The sequence below is a fragment of the Simochromis diagramma genome, unplaced genomic scaffold (assembly GCF_900408965.1).
Source record: "Simochromis diagramma unplaced genomic scaffold, fSimDia1.1 OVJJ01000669.1, whole genome shotgun sequence".
Classification (NCBI taxonomy): Eukaryota; Metazoa; Chordata; class Actinopteri; order Cichliformes; family Cichlidae; genus Simochromis; species Simochromis diagramma.
The window spans coordinates 3884519-3907739 of NW_024387458.1; the positions used below are offsets into that span (position 1 = coordinate 3884519).

Below are 23221 nucleotides of genomic sequence, written 5' to 3' on the forward strand. Positions count from 1 at the left end.
TTTGTTTTTTATTTTTTTGACACTAGTTTTTTGACTTTTTGAAACCCTGAATGATGAGTTATTCAGACATTTTAAATCTATTCTAGATTTGTAACAAAAATTTCCACAGAAGGTTTTATTGTGAAGTTATCACACTTCCTGTATGACTCATGTTTCTCTGGCTAACATCATCAAGGAGTGTTCATACTGGTTTCTTTGTTGCTCACTGCTGATAAAAACCAGTTAAGGCAGGGGTCAAGAGACCAAAATTATTCAGTACATTTTTGTTTTAATTAAGTTCAATACAAACATACATTTTCATAAATTTACAGGTACAATAAGTTACCCATAAATAGTGACGACTCACATTTTCAGAGCTGAAGCACTAAAATGACACTGCAGACATGAATGACTCTACAGGTCATACAGAAATGTCATGTATATATATGAACAAACATACACGTCTTAGCTCTTTGAATCGTGACTATCTGGGCGGTTGGACTGATGAGCAGGTATGATGAAACTTTTATTTTTGCATATTCACACGAAGCGACGACAGGCTACGCTGCTGCCTTCTGACTGCGCTCGATGGCCATCCTCTCCAGCCGCTCAGTGTAGAAGCCGTTAAAGTCCAGCCTGAGGAGTCATCAGAGGAAATGTTATGATGCACCTTTTGTTTCAAATAAAATTCATTTTATTACAGTCCAACAAATTTGCTATTCCTCAAAAAAGCAGATGTTATCACTGAAAAGTGTTTAAATGGTACTTTAAGGTACATTTCTGTTTTTAAAAACTTAACTGATGATATCAACAAGATGCAAAGAAATAACTATTTTGCCTTTAAGTTCATAAGCCCTATGTATCGTGTTAAAGAGACATGACCTGAAGTTGAACTAGTGTTGGGCTGAACTTTTGTGTAATATGATTTTATATCAGAAGATGTTGCAGTGAGGAAAAACTTTTTTTTAAAACCAGATTCATATTTACAGCCGAGGTCCAGAGAAAGCAAATCTTATGATTTGTAAACGCTGTCCCCTGGTGGTGAAAGCTTAAGTATAAATTTAAGGTACCTTCTGTAATTATTGTTGAGCCTTCAGATGTGTGCTGCTGTTAGCTTTCGATATTCTGCATTTTTTTTAAATAAGCGTGTGCTCTAACATCCTGTTTTTACTCCGTCTTTAGCATTTTCCAGAGTAAATAAATCGATAGAAAGTTAAATAAACACAGTAAATTAAGTTTTTAATTCTTGTTAAAAATCCAGATAATGAGCTGCTTCCTGTAATATTACACATATATTTGAGAGTTAACCCCAGGACCTTTACTGACTGATTTAAAACAGCAGCTTTTCTGCAGGAAGATGAAACCTGAGTTTTATGCTCAGCAGCTCTGTTTGATTCATGCTTTCAAAATACATTTAAACTTTTCTGCACTGAGGGAGAAGGTTCAGTCGTCCGGCCCACTGAAGATCAAATTATAGTTGTATGTGTCCGAAGAACTACGCTAGGCAACGGTGACTCACTGCACCATCTTGTGGTGCAAAGTGGTATTACAAAAAAAGTGCAACATCAGCTGATGTCTCTTCGACACAATACAGACATAAACCCAGCGTAGATGTCTTTTCAAACTCTGTAGTTAGGTTTAGTTCATACAAGATTTTTTTTAAACTTATATTATTATAAGTACCTTTAAGGTGATCACATGACCCAGAACCTTTGTTTTTAAATGGGCAGGATATTTTTTTTAATCCCCATAGATAGGAGTCTAAAAAAATGCTATCTTAACAAAAGCCACCTACAAAACTGTCCTGGTTATTAAATGTTAACAACTGTTAGTGAATGCAAAGAGAAAACTGACATTCAGCTTCATTTCCATGCAAATGAATAGTACAGCAACTGCTTTGAGCCTGTGTGATGGTATGAAGAAAAAAATGTAAAGCCTATTACAAACGTCCTCTGTAATGCTGACAGGCGTACCTGTAAATGATGCTGATCATGCTGTGCTCGCAGTCGTTGGTGCTGTAGATGCTCAGCTTGTCCAGCAGGTCCAGCAGCAGCATGCTGAAGTTGCTGTCAAACTTGCTGATGGTGGCTTCGAAGCTGGCGTCGGTCTGGAGGGAGTCTGCGTGATCGGCTAAAAACTGAAGCAGCAGCCAAGAGGAAAGGACGACAAACAATCATATAATGAAAATTTTAGGAGGATGAATGAACAAAGCCTGATTTAGTAAGGTTTACAGCCTCTCTATTCCAGTACGTGTTTCTCAGAGGGGAGGCTGTGGTGATGGATGCTTTGTACCTTCGTGGTCAGCCTCTTTTTCTCTGGCTCGTCGGCCTGCTCGCTCTGAGCGGAGGGCTCATCCATCGTCCCCTGCTCCATGGAGAGGCGCTCCAGCCTCATGCTCTGTGTGAAACGCTTCATCAGCAGAGGAGGAGAAAAAAGGGCAAAAACACATCTGTTTGTTTCATTTTCAGGTTTTTCGAGGCTTAGTTATAGCAGAGCTGTAAAACGATGTTCAAATAAAAGGAAAAATGAACATTTATCTGACTATGAAAATGAACAACAATCTGGGTACAGTGTAGGTCCCGTAAATGCTGCACAATAACCACAACATTTTTATCAACGCAACATGCCTGCTGAGGCTTTTGTGCAATTCTGCATCCAGATTTTTAGGCTCTGAGTCGATGGTCACAGAAAAGCTGTAGGCGCCCAAACTAGATTTGCAAAAAGCTATCTCATATTCTTCACATGTCTGGGTTTCATCAAGTCTCCAAAAAGCATGTGGGAATATTTGTTATAGTCTGACGAGATCAAGAGTGATCTCTTCTCCCATTTACCCACACAAAAACTTCACATTTTAACAGAAGTCTGCAGACTTTATTATCCACCGTGTCTAAACAGCTTAAAGGCAGACATGTGGCTCTTTGAATGAAATTCAAACTATGAGCGCTTCAATTTAAAAATGTGTGTGCAGCAGTTTTTTGCAGGGTTTAAGCTTAAATACATTGATTCATGAAACTAAAGTAAATTAAAGAGTGCTGTAATCAAATACTACATTATTGAGGCTGTGACTTCATTATCTCTGGTTTTATGCAGTCGTGGAAATACCTGCATGCAGTTTGTGAACATGACGCAGACAGACATGAGCTTGGAGAAGATCCTGAGCAGCTCGGGGTTGGTCAGCATGCAGTCCTTTAGGCAGTTGTCCAGGAAGCTGGTGTGATGACAAAGCACATCATCGATGTTTGAAGCCTGCAGAAAGAAGAAAAGAAAAATAACTTAAGATCACATTTTCCCTGAAACCAGCACGTCTCCTTCTCAGTGCTCCTCAGGGGTCCTTCTTCAATCACTCACCATTTTCAGGTTGTTCTCCATGACGTGCCAGGTGGGCTCCATCACCTCAAACATCATGTAGTACTGAATGTTCTGCACAAAGTTGAGCATTCGCTGTCGGAGGGCGAACGCGGCAGCGAACCTGCACACAGGTGGTAAGAACAAAAGGTAAGAACGTTCTACTGGTTGAAACTTTTACAGGAAGTCACCTCAGATTCGTGGCGGCTCACCATTTGGCAGAGTGTAAGGAGTACTGCCTGAAGTCTTTGTTGCTGATCCAAACGTTGCACAGCAGCCGCTCAACATGTTTGCAGTAAAACATGTGTCTGAACAACATCTGGTACCTGGTCAGTGCTTTCCTGGATAAATAATGCAAACATTAGCGCTTCTAAATAAACAGGTTGGTTTTGTGATTTCCCACTTTTTACAAATTTAATTCAGTCAAACTAAAACCAATATTTTGTTGTCTTTTTTGTTTTAACCGTCTCATTTTTTTGTTTATTTTACAACTTGTATTTTTTATTTTTAGTCACAATTCACAGATTAATAAATATCTTCAGATGTATTTATCTAGAGTAAGATCCACTGGAGCTCTGAACCTGTTGATGATGAGCGAGAGCGGCCATTTGACGATGTAGTCGAAGGAGAAGGCCTCCAGCCCGCTGAGGGCCACGTCTGGCGGATCGGCGTTGATGATGGCCTTCTCTTGTTTGGTCTCGATGGCCAGCACTCGCAGCAGCTGAGTGATGACATCGTGAGGCATTAAGTCGATCTGTGGAGACAGGCGAGGAAGGTCAGACCAGCTAATTGTTCACATTTTACAATCCAAACCAAACAGACACGCCTTCCCCCACCTTCAGGTCATCCTTGAAAGGGTCCGTGTTGGCCGTGCTCATCCTCAGAGCCAGCTCCAGGAGAGCCTCCAGTCTGGGAGGAACGATGTCGTCCACCGGCTTCTTCATCTCCTCCTCCGTCAGGTCCATGAAGTGCACAAAGAAATCTCCTTTGTCCATCAGGAAGTAGTGCTTGATTGATCTGACACAAGAGAGAACAGACATTTGAAAATGGTCAAACCACTTCATAAAATAATCATAGGCTTAAACATAACATAAAATAAAAAAAAACACAAAACAAAAGTGCATCAGGAAGTTCGACTGGCTTTGACTTCACATCAAAAGCAAACAGACTAACGTTAATGTCACTATGGTAATTTTGTCTTGGTACCACAAGTAAAGAAAACGCATGAATGATGAAGGAAGAAATCCTTCATCAGACTGTTTAACAAGCTTAAACATAAAGAAAAGTGAACTTTTCACCTGCTGGTTGGTTTTACAGAGCAGGTTTAAATTAAAGCCGTCTTAACTGCTTGTTTACATTTTTACAAATGTGACAGATTTAAATTGTTTACACTTAAATCTCGTACATTTGTAAAAATTACTGAAATCATATACAGTATAAAAAGATGAGATAAGAAACAGAGGAACAGAGTTATAAGATATACAACATATACAATAAGAATAGTAGTATACAGTAATATACAGTAGGATAGTGCAGAATATAATATCAAATAACTCTAATGAAGTAACTAGTGAAAGTGAAAAACAAGTGAAAAATTGACGTAGTATTGTGCAATTGAATAAAAGACAGTAGCAGCATATAATAGTCATCTGCTCTAGCAGTGATATCAGCAGCAAGCAGGAATGAGTCGAAAATTTATTCACATTTAGATTAAGATCAAATCTAACCACTTGTATTTTAAGTCATTAAAACTTGAGCATCTATAGAAACCTTTGCAGTAACCACACAAAGTACAATAGAGACCCAGCAGAACCTCTGTTTAAGACTTGTGTTTTCTAGAGGGATCTTTTTTGACCAAAGTATCAGTTTTAGTCATCTTAGCATAAGCTGAACTAAACTGTGACTAAATCTGGGCTGAAAATGCACCACGGCGAAGGCAAAAGGTATATTTGAGTTATTATAACGAGACAAAACAAGCGATTTGAAACAAAAATGGATGCAAACAGTAACCGCCTCATCCCAGTTATCTTGTTTTCATAATCACTGGAAGCTACAGAAATAGCCCAGCCCTAACACTAGACGCTGACTTCAAAATTTACAGTTTTAATCTTGACAATAATTTAGAGGTGTGTGTGTGTGTGTGTGTGTGTGTGTGTGTGTGTGTGTGTGTGTGTGTGTGTGTGTGTGTGTGTGTGTGTGTGTGTGTGTCAAATATAACAGAACAAACTGGTCACACAGCATCTCATCCTATCTTCTCACCACAAAATATCCAATAACCATTAAATACTCACCTCAGACGTGAGACCAGCTCCTTCTCTTCCATGAGGAAGTCCAGAAGCACTTTGCTGGCGTAATTGTAGGCTTTCTCTATCTGCTCCACATAGGCCCTCTCCTTCAGGGTGTACAGCACCTCCTTAGCATCAGGACACGTCACGTCCCGGCCGCACTCCCGCACCACATTGAGATATTTCCCTGCACGATAGCACGTCTCAACATCGCCTAAAGGATTCCCATTTTATGTTCAACAAGTCTTAAATGTTCTATTTTTACCTGTGCTTAGTATTTTGTCTGCCATCTTCTGTAGAAAGGAGGGAATCCGATGCTGCACAATGGTGTATCTCTGATCCCAGTACTTGTCATTGTAGTCTTCCTGAATCTTCTCCTTTTGCAGCTCGTGCTCCTCCACCATGAACTCACTGTGGAGTCACAAAATATGAGCTTTACATTTTACAACACACATTTTTCAGAGTTGAAACTCTGGGAGCCGCTGAACCTGTACGGATCCTTGATGATGCCCCTGTAGATCCACTTCTCCAGGATCTCAAAGTATGGGACGCTGGCTGCTTTGGTGAGGTACAGACAGAGCTCCTGAGCCTGGCTGTCACCGGTGTAATTGAAGGTTCTGTCATGGAGAAGGCTCAACGTGGACCCTCCCATACACTCTCCTTTGTCCACGGAAGACGCTGTGAACACAACAGAAAGCATAATTTAACTAAATATCTGTTTTATAATAGGTGAGATTCCACACTAATCAGGCATTTTCAAAGTGTTCAGTGTTGTTTGTGTTCAGCGTTGGTTAATCTAGACCCAGTTTGATGTGCCATGTTCTCTTCTAAAGTGGGTCAGATCACCTTCCAGTCAAATTAACTCTCTGGTGCTCATTTAAAGAAGCTTAGACTGCAGGTCTTCTACGATCTGTGACCCACAAACTAACGTTTATAAAGTGAAAACATTCAGAACTCCTCCTCACCACTAATCTGCAAATTCAGCTCTATATCTCTACAACAGAGCAACATTTTTTCTTAATATTTGCTTTGTTAAACATATGTTTAAATATTTTAAGCTTATTTTAAACAACATCTGAAGACAGTTTAGAAAAAGATGAAATTTTAGGGCTTGTAATTCAATAAACTGTGCTGGTATGCAGAAGCAGAGATAAACAACTTTAAGTTAGAAATCTAAATCAAGTCCACTCTGGCAAAGGAGAAGTAGCACTCTATTCTCAAGAGACTTTCTCCACCCTCTGGTTTGCATTTTGTCCTCCTTTTGCACCAGGATGGTGCCAGAACTCCAGCAACTCCTGATCACTGCGCCCCTAACTCATCCTTCTTTCCATGTTTCTTTGCCAACTTTTAATTCATCATGGCTGCAAACAACGACCATGTGTTATCTTCAGTTTCTTACCGATTGATGACAGTATCTCCATGGTGCGCATGGTGGGCTGGATGTAGAACCAGAGCTTCTGCAGGGACAGCAGGCCCTGCCGCTGGAGATGCTCCAGCTGAGTGACCAGGATGAGATATTCCTTCATCAGCGTCCTCATCGCCGCTGTCAGGGCGTGGTTCACCTGGCCGTACTCGAAGGATGACTTCTCCTCAATGAACCTGGAGGGCAAATGCAACACGTCACCTTTAATAATCTTATAACATATAATCTCTTTTAGACCCTTTAAGCAAAGATCATATGGTTCTGAATTATTTGATATTTATGTCACTTTTTTCAAGCTCTAAATCACTGAGACTCCCATTGATATCGATCATTAAATATGAATTTAATGCGAAAGAGCAACAGAAAATAGATAAAAGGTTTCAATAGATAAACAATTAAAATATATACTTTGTGTTTAAGGCGCACATATAAATCATACATAGGATCAGATGTCTAAATAATATATATATAAATAAACCTTTCAAAGATAATGCAAAAAAAATCTGCATTATCCTGTGCCTGCAGCACATTTTAAGACATTTGCCTCTTTTACCCATGCAGAAATCTGGAGGGCTGAAAAAAGACTTTAATGTTAAAATTCCCAACTTTACAGCTACAAAAACTGTTTGATCTCTAAAGCAAATTTCCTCATGTAATAACCTAAAAACTTTACAGTATGATTTTCTTCTCTTTTCTTTGTATATCCATTTATAGTTTAATAAAGCTTCAGGGCTGTGGATTTTTTGAGTGCCAGCTGAGTCACTCAGCTTTGTTAACTGCAGTCACGTAACTGAAGCTTCCATTCAAGGTTATTCTAAAAACTCAAAGCTGATGTGAAATAAACATTTTAGTTACAAGAGATGCTGTTGGGTTTTTCTTTTGCGTTGCATCAACCTTGAGGGTCCCAGTAGTTCATCTGGAAAACTCATTAGTGATTATGTGCATTTGTGAACTTAAGCCTGTTAGCAGTAGCTCATACCGGGCACAGTCTACGCTCTTACCGTGTTATAGTCGAGTAGTACGAAGCCACTGGTAATATTCTGTTGACCAGCTCTTTGACAGACATGTCCAGTGTTGGATCAACGATGAAGGAGCGGTTCTGCCGCCCCAGCACCGGCTGAGCGGTGATGTCTCGCCCGTCGACTCCAATCAGCACAAACAGCAGATCCTCCACCAGAGCTTGTTCCTGCGTCCCCAGAGGCAGCGTACCTGACCACGGACAGTAACCACATCAATACGCACAGGGGGACTATATTCAGACTCCATGCTGCACAGGTGAATGTGTAAATTTACCAACTTACCAACAGGAACAGCTGGTTCTCCTTGAGGGGTGGGGCTGGTGATGAAGTCTCCGATGAGAGCTGGACGATCATACACCCAATTGGGGAAGACGGGGTTGGGCTGGGTGGGGTTCTTCTTGTTGTGTTTGTCCCTCAGCATCTTCCGTGTGACTTCAGCCGGCTGCAGGCGAATTCCAAAAACAAAGAAACTCAGGATTTAAAAGCAGCAGATGGTAAACTGAGTGAAATTTAATGTAATTTTTATCAATAGCAATAGACTGGCCCTTCTAACCTTCAGATTAAACTATTGATCAAGGCAGCTTTTTATTCACAAAAAAATGCCAGCAGATGTTTCTGTAAACAGTGACATACTGCAGGTAACCTTTATATGATAACATGTTATTATTATACCTGATCTACAGCTTCATGATGTTTGTTCACTGTTTAGTTTTTGTTCCCTGTCACATCCTTATGGTGGATTCACACCAAGCCTGAAATGAAGTTTTTCATTACAAATAAAGTACATGCAATGAGGCAAATTCAGGTTAGTTAGCTGTGATGTTAGGTTCTTTCTGCTGAGCCCAAGTGGCCAAAAACAAATCTTGTGCATGTCTAATCACTCCTATGTGAAGTACACTGCGAATCTAACGTGAATGAGAGCTTCTTTTAACCTCTTTATCTCCCTTATTAACCAGAGATTCGCCATCTCTGATCTGATCTACTTTAAGAAGAAGAAACCTGAATAGTTCTATGAACAAAAATTCTGAAACTTAAAAAGGACCATCTCTGTGAACCTCCAACTCATCTTCATTGTAGGACTCCAGAGAGTAGCTTTGTATGACTCACAGTCCAAAATAAGCCTTCTTTATCTTATACTGGGCCTTTGTGCAGCTTCACAGCTCATTAACAGTTTGAACCAAACTGTTTTAGCTCCTCCATCTTCACACCCACCTTCCTCTTGAGTGATTGCCCCTCATAAATTATTTGACAAGCAGGTGGTTGGAACTTTGTGCTCTCTTTGACATCACACAGAGCCAAAAGAACAAAAATTGTCTGAACCTGTTTCCACATATAAAATAAACCAATAAATACATCCTATCTTGATTAAGTTTCTAGCTGAACCTATTTTAGCTCCAAGCTGTCCTGTAGAGTTTCACAGGCTAATCTAACCTTCAGACCAGTAACATGATCTGAAGGTTAGAGATGCTCACCAGAGGAGCGTTGGAGCTCGCTGTTACATTGCCAAGCTTCTTACGCAGCTCGTCCAGCTCCTGCATGGACATCTTGGTGCTGGTTTGAGGCAGAGAGTAACTGGTTGTTGTGGTTGAGGTGGTGTTTGCTGAAGACTCCGACCTCTCTTTAGCATTCTGCTGCAGAAACTGGAGGGTCTGCAAAAAAATATCAAGGCAGGGATGCAAAATTAGATTCAAGCATTTTATCAACCAACTCTCTGATGGAGGGACATAAATCAGCAAGTTTCTTACTTCATAGAGTAGATTACATTTTTTAAACTACTTTTCAACATTAATAATAAGGAAATAATTGTGATTTTAGATCAGGAAGTATAGAAATATTTGGACTCAATGACAAAAAGAACCGGATGAAAAGCAGCATGTAAATGAGGCATTACCTCTTTGTCCTCACAGAGTTTGGAGAGCAGATACACCAAAGGGTCGAGGTTCCGAACATTTTTGGACTTAAGCTCCTCATATTTCCTCAAGAAATCCTCCGGGGTTTTAGAAAACTCTGCTAACTTGACCTGAAAGTGACACAACATGCAATATGATGTTTATTGCTGCCAAAAAAAACAAACGGGTAAACCAGTTTGGGAAGTGGAAGGAATGTCAGGATTCCTTTGCTCAGAAAAAGGAGCAACATGCTCTGAAGTCAACAGCTCTGACATCCAGAGCAGGTTGATCTTCAGAGAAAAAATTGTTGGTAAGCAAAATATCGGATTTCGCTGTCCTGTAGCGATACATTATTAGCCAACCAATCCTGACTTCCTCATGCATTACCACAAATTCTCTCTTAGTACCTTATCATATACTGTCTCTAGATCTACAAAAACACGCAGTTCAGTTCTTTCTGAACTTCTCTATACTTCTCCATCAACATTCTCAAAACAAGCATCCCATCTGTACTGCTCTTTCTTGGTATGAAGCCATACGTTCCATTCCCCAGGCATCCTTTCACGCTACAAGATTAACTTCAATACTCTGTCATTGGGATGTCAGGTATGTCATCTGAACCAAGAGCCTTTTCACTCTTGATCCATCCATTGTCGCCTTCACTTACTCCTTACTAATCCTCTGCACTTCCTGATTTCCTACCTGTCCCCCATCTATCCCATCATTCTCTCTCCTCATTTTCTTCATTCATAAGAATCTTAAAGTACTCCTTCTGCCTCCTCACCAAACTCCCTGTACTCATTAGTACATGTGAAATCTGGAAGGACTACTGGTCATAATGATGCATTTGGAAATTTTGCTAAAGTTAATTGCGAGAGGAATGTCTCTGGGAGGAGTTAACAAACATTACTATGGTGCCAAGTGCAGAAAAACACAGTCTGACTGCGTGTCTGATAAGAGGACAGATGCAAATTAAAAACTAAATTATCAACTGATGAGCCATGAAAAGCACTGCAGTTAAACACAGTGCAGTACAGTATAGCCCACCTTGGCACTGTGCGCGGACACTGTGGTGGTGACATAGGGGGTCCTGTGTTTCTGGAGCAGGTCTATGTAGCCCTCTGCTCCGTCGCCGCCTCGCACATGAAGGAGGCTGAGCAGTTCGTTCACGTCGTGGTGGATCCTGAACTCGCTCATGGCTCCAGCAGCTGCTATAACGAAAAAGAGGTTTTATTTTGTAGGAGAGGGCAGAAAGAAAGAGAAAGAATTTAGCTCAGGCGGTCACAATGGATATGAACATCAGAGCTGCCGGCTCACACTGACAAATATCAGCTGAAGCTTAGTTGAGGGTTTAACGGCTGTATGTTTATGACATCCTGTCTTTCAGTGGTGATGCAGAGCTAACAGTTGTTTACGCTAGCTGGCTAGTTAGCCTGCTACAGAGGGGGATGCTATCTAGTAGCTCTCTGAGCCAAATGAAACATGAAATGCCATAAAAGCAAACAATAACGTAACTCAGTAACATGAAGCCCCGTTACAGGTTTAACTAGAGTCTGAAGTCATCACTCTACCTGGCACTCGCCTTTCTGCAGCGTTCACCGGGGCAGATAGCAAACGCGCCCACTACTATCAAATTCTTCTTCTTCTCCAACAGCGCAGTGACGGCGCCACACTGACCCCTACAGGTCAGTGACGCCTGACCATACAAAAATAGCCAGAAAATTATGCATTTATTTATTTAAACCGGAGTGTATATTGAATATTCTGACAAATAAAAGAATAAATTAAATATAATTTCACATATATTAGTTAAAAATTGTAACATTTTGGCTCTTTTGTGCAAAGTATTGCTTATGAAATGTATTGTGCGAGATGGATGTCTCTGGGAGGAGTTAACAAACATTACTTCTTCAAACATTACTTCCTTCATGTTTGTCAGGAAGGAAAAAAAATCACACTGATAATGCAGAAGTTTCAAAATCTCACAAAAATAATATTTCAAATAAGATTAGGTTAATAGGTTAATAATATCTTAATGCTGGGGCTGAAAGTCGAATTGTAATACAAATAGGAATATAATAACTACTTTTAAAAATCAATTTGGCAAAAATCTATCAATCATAAAACAGGCATTTTCTCTAAAATCACAATACTGCTTTTGTTACTGTACTTGAACCCGGGTAGATGTCTGCTTATGTATAAGTTTGTAGATTAGCTGCAGCTACTATGATGCTGACCAAGGTTATTATAGTTAACTAAAACTAAACTAAAAACTAAAATTAGATGTAAAAAAGAACCCAAACAATTTTAGTTAACTAAAATACAAATAAAGATAAACTTCCGATAAAGAAGTAAAACTAATTGAAAAGAATTTGTGAACTAAAAAAAACTAATTAAAATAAAATAAGAGGAACTAGCTTTAGTTTTAGTATCTGTTATTGAAAAATTAATATAAATCAACCTACTGTTTATGATAATGTGAAAACAGCAGAAAACATAATTTATTTTAATAAACGCACTAACAATTTAATTCTTTAACTAATGGAAGTAAATCAAATATTAGGGTCTCTAGTTCACTAAGATATCATGGGGTCGTGTGTACTTCTTTCACGCAGAAGCGGAGATCCACGACCAAAGAGACTTCCTCCACCATGGGCATGGTGGGCTGAATGTAGAACCAGAGCTTCTGTCACTGGAGGTGCTCCAGCTGTGTGACCAGATATTCCTTCATCACCATCCTCATCGCCGCTGTCAGGGCGTGGTTCACCTGGCCGTCCTGAAAGGATGATTTCTCCTCAATCAAACTCGAGGAAAAATGCAACACGTCGCCTTTAATAATCACTTAATAATCACCACTTTAAGCAAAGATCACATGATTCGTAATTATTTTATATTTATGTAACTTTTCGGGCTGTAAATCGCTGTCGCTTACATTCACAGTATCAGTTAATCGTTAAACATGACGTTGATGTGGATGAGGAGCAAAAAAAAAAATGATAAACGGATTGATAACTTAAAGTTACCATAAACTGATAACCTGTAAGTACAAGTTCACAAGGCCGTGCTAATCCTCAAATCCGCCAAAATCCTGTACAGAGCTCTGCTGAATGATATGACCGTATGTATGCCCTCATAAGAAAAGATTATGGTCCCAAAGAAATTTTTAACCACGCACATGGATTCAGTAGTTTCGTGTTTTTCTGTTTGATTTGGCCTCTTCCGGAAAATTTAGTCTATGACAGAAAAAGGAAACATGAAACCTCTCCTGAAACCAAACTGATTTTCTGAGACTTACTGAAAGAAACCCCAAAAGTTGGTTCTGTTCATCTGCACGTTTTGTTTTCAGTGGGAGAAACGTTTCGTCACTCACCCAAGGGACTTCGTCAGTATCAGCTGAATGCAGGTTTCCCCAACCTTATAAACAATACATTAGCACAATGACTGAAACAAGCACCACTGACGAACAATGGGCTGTGAGGTCAGTCTCCTGATCATTAATATGCAAACCGTCATAACCAAATAGGAACAGAACCAAGTTTTTTGAGATTTCTTTACCTGGACAATTGCGCATGCATCAAGGCAGTCTATGTGGTTGTTTAGGGTCACAACCACTAGGAGGTGGGGCATGATTTTCTGTGTTGCTAGCACGCACTGTGGTTGAAGCGCTTTTACATGTAAATAAAAGTTCAGCTACATTTAAGCCCTTGTCAGATGAGTTCACACAACGCTAAATAAGCCTATCAGCACCTGTTAAATATCTGCGTAGTTTACATGGGGAGATTTTAAATCCCAAGTATCTCCCGACTAACTTCCGGTTAGCTCTAGCGTCTACGTAGTTGAGCAAGATCAGAACAGCGCCATCATAACTCTACACCTCGATACAGATTAGCCTAAAGTTTCATAGATGGCTACTAAAAAAATTAGGAGTGGGCCTCAAGTCTACCTGAATGAATTTGACAGTTTTGTTTCCTACGTCAAAGTTATGTTTGAACATATTTAACAGCCACAGTTAATATGAACCTGGTCTGCTGACGTAATCATTGAAGAGTCTGAATCATTTGTTTCTGAGAACATGCTTGTTTTTGTCAGCTTGTTAGCCTACCCAAGAGGAATTGTAAACATAATTAATAACCAAATAACCTGTTTGATTGTATGGCTAGTTTTAGTTGTAAGCTACTTACTTACTTAGCTATTTTGTATGTGTGTCTGTGCGTGTATATGTTTGTTCGTTTGTTGTTTGTGTTGTTTTACAACTTAGAGTAAGCTATTAATTTTGAACAAATGAAATTAAATATAGCCACAGTAATTTTCAACTGCAAGCAGTGGCTAGAACGTCATGCAGTTATTATATGTTTATTATTCATTCATAATGTGTTTTTTATTAGAACAAGCTTTACTTGCTATTTTATTGCCAACTTAAGTAGAAGTGCAGCATCATTTATAATTTATAATAGCTAGCTTTTGTTTGTTACTTAGAATTACATTTACATTTCATATAAACCTATGAAATGTTCAAATTGTCACAAATTCTTCCAGGTAAACATTAACTTTCTAACTATATTTAATTTTAGATCCTATTTGAACATACTAACATTCATGGATCATTTGCATATTAAAAATGCATTTGTTTTGTGGTTAAAGTATAGACCTAATTCATATAATGTACCTATTTAATTTCATCCACCCTATGTATAAAATAATAATCTAATGTATAAAATTCTCAGGGTCATTACTGGAGTATTTTGGAGCTTCTTCTGATACAACAAGCACATCTACCACAGCTGACATGACTGCTGACATCATCCAAAACTTCAGAGTCATCTACTCCCTCCCCGAACATAGCTGAGAACTATACTGAGGCACCACAGGCTTCTTTAGCTTTCTCCGACATAACTGTATCTTCAGAGGTGGGTACTGGGGTCTTTGCTGTTTCTAGTTTGTGTGTATGTGTTTGTCTTCATCTAGTTAAAAGCAGTGTGCGTGATTTGGTGGATCTAAATGGTAAATGGACTGGTTCTTATATAGCACTTTTCTATTCTACCTGAGCACTCAAAGTGCTGTGCGTGAAGAGTTTTGGGGCTACATATAAAATCTTGTTTAGGACCACCAAATCCTGGAGCCAACCCTGGAAAGGGGTCAGTGCAGCATAAATGGTTTAGGACTATTGATACTGAACAGAAAGATGGATATAAACATTGTCTGCTTTTTCAAGGTAGTTGAGGACCTTCTCAATGGTGTCCAGTCTGACTAACATTTGTGAAAATGAAAACGTAATGCCTCCCCGTCGGGGAATCGAACCCCGGTCTCCCGCGTGACAGGCGGGGATACTCACCACTATACTAACGAGGAAGATGCCCAACGACTTTTATCTTGCAGTACCGATCCTGGCCACAATAATGTCCACTATGGGATGTTGTCGCTGTTTCCCCGTTTTGATACGTTAGGTTGTGCAGACCTATTTGTGTGCATTAAATTGACGCCTCAACGTAGAGTTCTCTGCCATCAACGAAAGAGGCAACCCCCCTCACCCCCTCCAAACCAAACATATTTAACGTATCATTTATTAATCACAACAGCGCCAGAAGACTAAAGTGGACAAAAATATAGCACTCCCATAGAGAATGAATGGGAAACAGTTTATGGTAAAGGGTAAGGTAAATGGTAATGGACTAGTTCTTATATAGCACTTTTCTATTCTACTTGAAAACTCAAAGCTCTGTTCTTGGAAAAGTTTTGAGTCTGTGAAAAAAACCCCTAAAAACATGAAGGTAGCACATCTGGGACATCATGTTTTACTCCATCCACCAACGCCACGTTGGACCACAGACTGTGGTGGAGTTGGCGGATGCTTTAATCCAGGTCTGGGAGGAGATCTCTTCAGGAGATCATCCGCCACCTCATCAGGAGCATGCCCAGGTGTTGTAGGGAGGTCATACAGGCACGTGGAAGCTACACACACACATCACTGAGCCTCATTTTGACTTGTTTTAAGGACATTACATCAAAGTTGGATCAGCCTGTAGTGTGTTTTTCCACTTTAATTTTGAGTGTGACTCCAAATCAAGACCTCCATGGGTTGCTAAATTTGACTTCCATTGCAATTTTTTGTGTGATTTTGTTGTCAGCACATTCAACTATATAAAGAACATAGTATTTAATAAGAATATTTCATTAAAGGAAAAAAAAAAAGAATATTTCATTAATTCAGATCTAGGATGTCTTATAATAATAATAATAATAATAATAATAATAATAATAATAAATTTTATTTGAGGGTGCCTTTCTAAAACCCAAGGTCACCTTACAAAGAGAAAACGACATCAATAAAACAGTAGATTAAAATAGATTCTAATAAATTAAAATACAAAAAACAGGAAAATACAACCACAAACAACAAAAAAACAAAAACAAAACAAAAACAAAAAAACACGATTTGACAGTTAAATCTGTATTAAAGCGAGTAAGTCAGTTTAAACAAGTAGGTTATGACTTAAATAAGGGAAGGGAATCTATATTTCTTAAGGCTAAAGGAAGTGAGCTCCAGAGCCGAGCAGCAGAGCAACTGAAAGCTCTGTGGTCCATAGTGATAAGGCAAGCAGAAAGAACAACAAGATGAGTGGCAGATGAAGATCTGTTCTTGTTTATATGTTCCCTTTATGTTTTTTTGAGCCGTGTTTATGGGGCTTTCCCATCATGTGCAGTCTAACTTTTAACATTTTCCAAGAATGAAAATGTAATGCCTCCCCGTCGGGGAATCGAACCCCGGTCTCCCGCGTGACAGGCGGGGATACTCACCACTATACTAACGAGGAAGGTGCCTGACACCCTTTATGTTGCAGTATCGATCCTGGCCACAATAATATCCACGATTGCTGCATTTTGTATAAGTTCATACTCAAGTTTAAAACAACAACTACACTAAAGCTATTCTGTTATACCTGTATGTTAAAAAAAAAAAATTCATATTTCAGCAATACTGATCAATCTAATAAACTTAAACCTACACCATCCTCCCTATTCTGGTATTTTAAAGAGTACTTAGCGTAAATATTAAGCAACCTAACTAATAGGGTTCCAACTCCCAGCAACAACAAAAATAAATAAATAAAAAATAGGGAACCACCCCTCACGCTCCACCTCATGATGCTTAATCGACGTAATCAACCTTAATTTGATGCAGTGTGAAAAAAAATGCACGGAAATCAATTATTTTTCAAGAAATATTAAATAGATTCAACATCTTTCTTCAACAAAATTGCAGACTGCACAGATGGTACCTTCCCAAAGGAAAAAGTACTATAGCTTACTAGGGTATATATATTAGATTTAATAGTCACTATATACAGTAATTGACTTCTATTCATTTTACATCAAATTAAAACTTTGGGTGTCAGATAATTATTTATTAAAAGCTAGACATTTTAAATGAGAATAAGAAAGAAAAGTATGTCTTTGTGCCCCCTTTTCCCTGTTCATGCCCTATCGGCCCCCCTGGCTAAACTTTGCTAGATCCGCCCCTGCACAGTTACTAGCCGTCAGCTACGTAGAAAAAGATCCTCGAGTAGAAAGTAATATTAAATAAATTCTAACAACAGCTTATCAAGCTTAAACGTGCTGCTGTTGTTCAGCTGCTGGTTTCCTCTTTCTGGTGCAAAGTGGGCCAAAAACAAACAAGAGAGATGGACTCGCGACAGAAAAGCCGATCAGCTGATCATTAAGCAGTTTCATGATTGAAGTAGCAGCAAGAAGAGGCAGTCGCTTGTTAAGCTTAACGCAGGAATGCTTTACAAACATTCAGAGATGGACTTACACACTTGCTTTAATTCTCTCGGGGATAACTTTGTCGGAGATGAAATGCTGGGTTGGTAGCGAAGCTCCAAATGCTATCCAGACCAGTCCCGCATGCCACAGCCGCTCTATCATGTGATGCATACTGCTCCGACGTGCTAACGTTCTGAGGTGAGTTACGGCGTGTCGCAAGTTATGTGAGCTGCTTTCGTGATATTTAATGGATCGGATTACATTTTTTATTTTTCTCCGATATCCGATCCAGTAATTTAGGTCAGTATCGGACCGATACCGATACGTAATATCGGATCGGTCCATCTCTAGTATGGACATTGCTTGTGGTATACCACAATGGTCAGTTTTGGGCCCAAAATTCTTCAACTTATACATTAATGACATTTGTAAAGTGTCCAAAGTATTAAAAATGGTACTCTTTGCTGACGATACAAACATCTTCTGCTCTGGTGATGATCTGCAACATTTATTGGATGATATGACTAATGAAATAAGTAAAGTGAAGTTCTGGCTTGATAAAAACAAACTATCATTAAATTTGAATAAAACTAAAATTATGTTATTTGGAAATAGTAGTTTAAATAAATAAATGGTGTTGATATTGAAAGAGTCAGTGAAAATAAATTTCTGGGGGTAATAATAGATGAAAAACTTAACTGGAGAGCTCACGTAAGATATATTCATTCCAAAGTATCAAGAAGCATTGCAATCCTAAACAAGGCAAAACGGGTATAAGACGGGACATCACTTCATATTCTCTACTGTTCACTGGATTCACCATACTTAAGCTATTGTGCAGAGGTCTGGGGCAATAACTATAAAACTGCATTACATTCACTTTTTACTCTTCAAAAAAAAAAAAAAGCAGTTCAAATCTTCCACAATGCAGGTTATAAGGATCATACAAACTCACTATTCTTGCAATCTGAAATGGTCAAATTTGCTGATCCAGTGAAATTCCAAACTGCACAAATTCTATTCAAAGCAAAAAATAAACAAATTCTATTCAAAGCAACAAATATCAACTGCCAGGTAATATTCAGAGTATGTTTTTTGGAAAGAAGTAAGTTATAATTTAAGGGGTTTTTGTAACTTCAAAAAAGTGAAGGTACGAACTACCAGAAAAAGCTTTTGTGTTTCTGTGCATGGAGCGAAACTGTGGAACAGTTTGAATATGGAATTGAAGCTATGTCCAAACATAAAGCAGTTCACAAAGAGTTATAAAGATATGACCTTCTTGAACTATAAAGAAAGGGAAAATGATGAATTTCCTAAATGTACCTGTGTATTGTTTACATGATCGAAAACGTTAACAAACAGAACAATGAAAAACGTAATGCCTCCCCGTCGGGGAATCGAACCCCGGTCTCTTGCGTGAAGGGGGGGATACTCACCACTAACGAGGAAGGTGTTCAATGATCTATATGTTGCAGTACCGATCCTGGCCACAATAATGTCCACTATGGGATAGTGTCGCTGTTTCCCCGTTTCGATACGTTAAGTTGTGCAGAGCTATTTATGTGTATTAAATTGAAGCCTCGATGTAGAGTTCTCTGCCATCAACGAAAGAAGCAAAAAACCCTCCAAAAGAAACATAATTCTATACAAGCACGTGTAGGCCACACACACACCACTGAGCCTCATTTTGACTTGTTTTAAGGACATTACATCAAAGTTGGACCGGCCTTTAGTGTGTTTTTCCACTTTAATTTTCAGTGTTACTCCTAATCCAGACCTCCATGGGTTGCTAAATTTGATTTTCATTGATAATTTTTGTGTGACTTTGTTGTCAGCACATTCAACTATGTAAATAACATAGTATTTAGTAAGATCATTTCATTCATTCATTCAGATGTAGGATGTCTTATTTTTGTGTTCCCTTTATTTTTTGAGTGTACATGGGACTTTCCCATGGTGTGAAGTGTAACTTTTAAAAGAATGAAAAAGAAATGCCTCCCCGTCGGGGAATCGAACCCCAGTCTCCCGCGTGACAGGCGGGGATACTCACCACTATACTAACGAGGAAGGTGCTCAGCGACTTTCATGTTGCAGTACCGATCCTGGCCACAATAATGTCCACTATGGGATAGTGTCGCTGTTTCCCCGTTTCGATACCTTAAGTTGTGCACGGCTGTTTATGTGTATCAAACGTGTAAACAGCGGGCAAAGAGACTAGAATGACTAGATACCTCAACGTAGAGTTCTCTACCATCAACGAAAAAGCAAATAAAACAAACAAAAAACCCCAAAATCAGAAATCGTTGGATTGTAATGATATTGATATGATAAGTGGTTAAAAGAGTCATTGAGGGCATTATAAAACCGTTTACACTCATCTGTAATTCTTCATTTCAAACTGGTCTATTTCCAGACAGAAATAATAATGGTAATAATAATAATAAAATCGTGGCCACAATAATGTCCACTATACGTTTCAAGTTGTGCACGCGTGTTTCTGTGTATCAACTTTAATGTGTAAATAACAGTGGGCAGAGAGACTACAATTACAGACCCTGTTTTGATTATAAATTTTCAGATTAAAATCTATTCTAACTTGAATAACGTGATATCGATTCATTAAAATCTTGAATAGATTTTTAAATATAAATTTATTTTGCCCAAAACGCCAGAATCTCAGGTTAAACCCCACAAAATTTCAACAACCACCAAACAGCTGAAAACAGAAATGAGAGCAGGTACATGGATTCTGCACAAAGACACAAACACAAAGTGCAGACCGCCTACGCATCGGAATCAGTGATTCCTCACCCAAACGCCGTCATGGCTGAAAGCCGACAGCTCACAGATTCTGTTGCTTTGGCGGTCCGCGCTTTGTGTTTATCTTTTTTGTGCTAGATTCTGCAGCTGTAGGCTTTGTCTCTCTCCAACCAAATTTGACTGAACCAGCAGCAAAAGAAGATCCAAACTACGCTTCATATTTCGCTTCACATAGACATCGTCATGTATTCCTTCTTTGCTGTTTTGCTTCCACCACGGTAAAATGACGCTTCATGCACAGCTCTCTTCCTTTCTCAGTGTACTTCAAGAACAGTTTCCCCATTTAAAAATCTCTGTTTTCTGCATTATTCGCTTGCTTATTACGCACAAGTCTACCGTTATGTACAGCGCTGTCCGCTGCTGTGTTTTTGTTTTTAATTTAACTAACTTCCCACAAGAAAGTCTCAGTTCTGCTGTTCAGTACTGAGGAAATTTAAACTTTTTAAAATTATGCGAAATTGCAGAATGCTTAGCTGTGTCTCTAATGAAACCTCTGTAACTTTGCTCTGCTTCACTTCAGCAGCATAATGTTTATATGTTGATTCGTGGTTTTCTTCAGTTTTTGTTCTACTGCAGAATATTTTTAAGGTTATCTGCTATAAAACGACCAGGCCAGGAAAATCTCCTTCATGTTTTTCTGTGTTTTATGCTCTGTTACTTTGACTCTTTAGCACTTAGCAATTTTCTATCCTACCTGAGCACTCCAAGCGTTGTCCAGGAGGAGTTTTGAGGCTACAGTTTAGAAAAGATCACTAACTGTCATGAGTGTTAATATTATTTTATTACTTAGTCTGTTAAAGGAAACCCTGGAACATTAAAATAGTTGAGAACCTTTCCAGTGGTGTCCAGTCTGACTAACATCTCTAAGAAGGAAAACGCAATGCCTCCCCTTCATTCAGATGTCTTATTTTTGTGTTCCCTTTATTTTTTTGAGCAGTGTTTATGGGACTTTCCCATCATGTGCAGTCTAACTTTTAACATTTCCAAGAACGAAAAGGAAATGCCTCCCCGTCGGGGAATCGAACCCCGGTCTCCCGCGTGACAGGCGGGGATACTCACCACTATACTAACGAGGAAGGTGCACAATATTCTTCATGTTGCAGTATCGATCCTGGCCACAATAATATCCACTATGGGATAGTGTCGCTATTTCCCCGTTTTGATATGTTAAGTTGTGCACGGCTGTTTATGTGTATCAAACGTGTAAACAGCGGGCAAAGAGACTAGAATGACTAGATACCTCAACGTAGAGTTCTCTACCATCAACGAAAAAAGCAAAAAGAACAAACAAAAAACCCCAAAGTCAGAAATCGTTGGATTGTAATGATATTGATATGATAGTGGTTAAAAGAGTCATTGAGGGCATTATAAAACCGTTTACACACATCTGTAATTCATCATTTCAAACTGGTCCATTTCCAGACAGAAATTATAATGGTAATAATAATAATAAAATCGTGGCCACAATAATGTCCACTATACGTTTTAAGTTGTGCACGCGTGTTTCTGTGTGTCGAATTTAACGTGTAAATAACAGCGGGCAAAGAGACTACAATGAGTAGACGCCTCAACGTAAAAACAAACCCTCCAAAACAAACATAATTGACGTGTAATAGATAAACTCTCAACAGCGCCAGAATATTAAAGTTTAGAGTTTAGAAAAGATCAGTAACTGTCATGAGTGTTAATATTGTTTTACTCCTTAGCGTCTTAAAGGAACCCCTGAAACATCAAAATAGTTGACGACCTATGGTGTGCAGTGTAATTTTTACTATTTCTAAGAGTGAAAAGGAAATGTGATTTGTGTGATTTTGTTGTCAGTACATTCAACTATATAAAGAGCATAGTATTTAATAAGAATATTTCATTCATTCAGATCTAGGATGTCTTATAATAATAATAATAATACATTTTATTTGAGGGTGCCTTTCTGTACATGGGGCGTTCCCATCATGTGCAGTCTAACTTTTAACATTTCCAAGAACGAAAACGTAATGCCTCCCCGTCGGGGAATCGAACCCCGGTCTCCCGCGTGACAGGCGGGGATACTCACCACTATACTAACGAGGACTGCTACCAATGGTCGTGACGCTGTTCTTTTTCTTACTGCATCACGTACACTTTAGGACATATTCGGTTGAATTGTTTACTTAACACTAGATTTACTAAACGGCCCTCAACCCGCGCGGGAGCCTGGGATTGTTTAGCTAAACGGCCTAAACCGTTTCCCATTCATTCTCTATGGTAGTGCTAAACCACTACGGATGTAATATATTTTTGGCCACTACGGTCTTCCGGCGCTGTTGCGAGTTTGAGATGCGGCGGCATTTTTAAAAAATCTCCTCTTTTACGTTTCGGGAGAGAAAACGAGTAACTCAACGCTCCTCATTCATTGATCAAAGGTAAGAAACGTCGTTTGAAATAAGAGTAAATCAACAGAATACATTTACAGGTGTATATTACAGGTAATAGGCGTGTTGCGATTGCATTTACGAAGCATCCATCGCTCAGTTAAAGACGGTGGGAGTTTATCTGCTGTTGTAAAGTGGCACGGTAAAAAATGAATGAACGTGATCCTTAAATAAATTGCGTGTTTCATTGACGTGTTTTGCCATTAAATAAACTTTGTAGGTTTCCGACTGCTGTGACACTGACATTACTATAATGTGGTACAATTAAATAGCCAATAAGTGTCTTGTT

The 23221-nt window shown here is 39.0% G+C and overlaps 1 protein-coding gene and 5 non-coding genes across 7 annotated transcripts; all 6 read right to left on the reverse strand.

Annotated features, from left to right (window-relative positions):
* Positions 1-248: 248 nt before the first annotated feature.
* Positions 249-11642, reverse strand: tubgcp2 (tubulin, gamma complex associated protein 2). Of its 2 annotated transcripts, none has more exons than XM_040014292.1 (18): positions 11512-11642; positions 10988-11148; positions 9943-10071; positions 9524-9700; positions 8334-8493; positions 8034-8241; positions 7009-7208; positions 6098-6287; positions 5875-6020; positions 5616-5796; positions 4161-4341; positions 3906-4078; positions 3537-3665; positions 3328-3448; positions 3082-3225; positions 2272-2388; positions 1953-2116; positions 249-615 (listed from the first exon to the last, which is right to left on the reverse strand). In XM_040014292.1, exons 2-18 carry the CDS (start codon positions 11135-11137, stop codon positions 540-542), a joined length of 2646 nt encoding a protein of 881 aa, XP_039870226.1. In that variant the 5' UTR covers positions 11138-11148; positions 11512-11642; the 3' UTR covers positions 249-539. The 2 variants fall into 2 exon arrangements, with proteins under 2 accessions (XP_039870226.1, XP_039870225.1); XM_040014291.1 differs by having other exon boundaries at positions 10988-11151; positions 11512-11632.
* Positions 11643-15217: 3575 nt separating this feature from the next.
* Positions 15218-15289, reverse strand: trnad-guc. The gene has a single exon. It is a non-coding gene; the product is annotated as a tRNA-Asp (tRNA).
* Positions 15290-16680: 1391 nt separating this feature from the next.
* trnad-guc lies at positions 16681-16752 on the reverse strand. Its single transcript has one exon. It is a non-coding gene; the product is annotated as a tRNA-Asp (tRNA).
* Positions 16753-19696: 2944 nt separating this feature from the next.
* On the reverse strand, positions 19697-19768 carry trnad-guc. Its single transcript has one exon. It is a non-coding gene; the product is annotated as a tRNA-Asp (tRNA).
* A 1757-nt stretch (positions 19769-21525) lies between these two features.
* On the reverse strand, positions 21526-21597 carry trnad-guc. Its single transcript has one exon. It is a non-coding gene; the product is annotated as a tRNA-Asp (tRNA).
* A 922-nt stretch (positions 21598-22519) lies between these two features.
* On the reverse strand, positions 22520-22591 carry trnad-guc. Its single transcript has one exon. It is a non-coding gene; the product is annotated as a tRNA-Asp (tRNA).
* Positions 22592-23221: the final 630 nt, after the last annotated feature.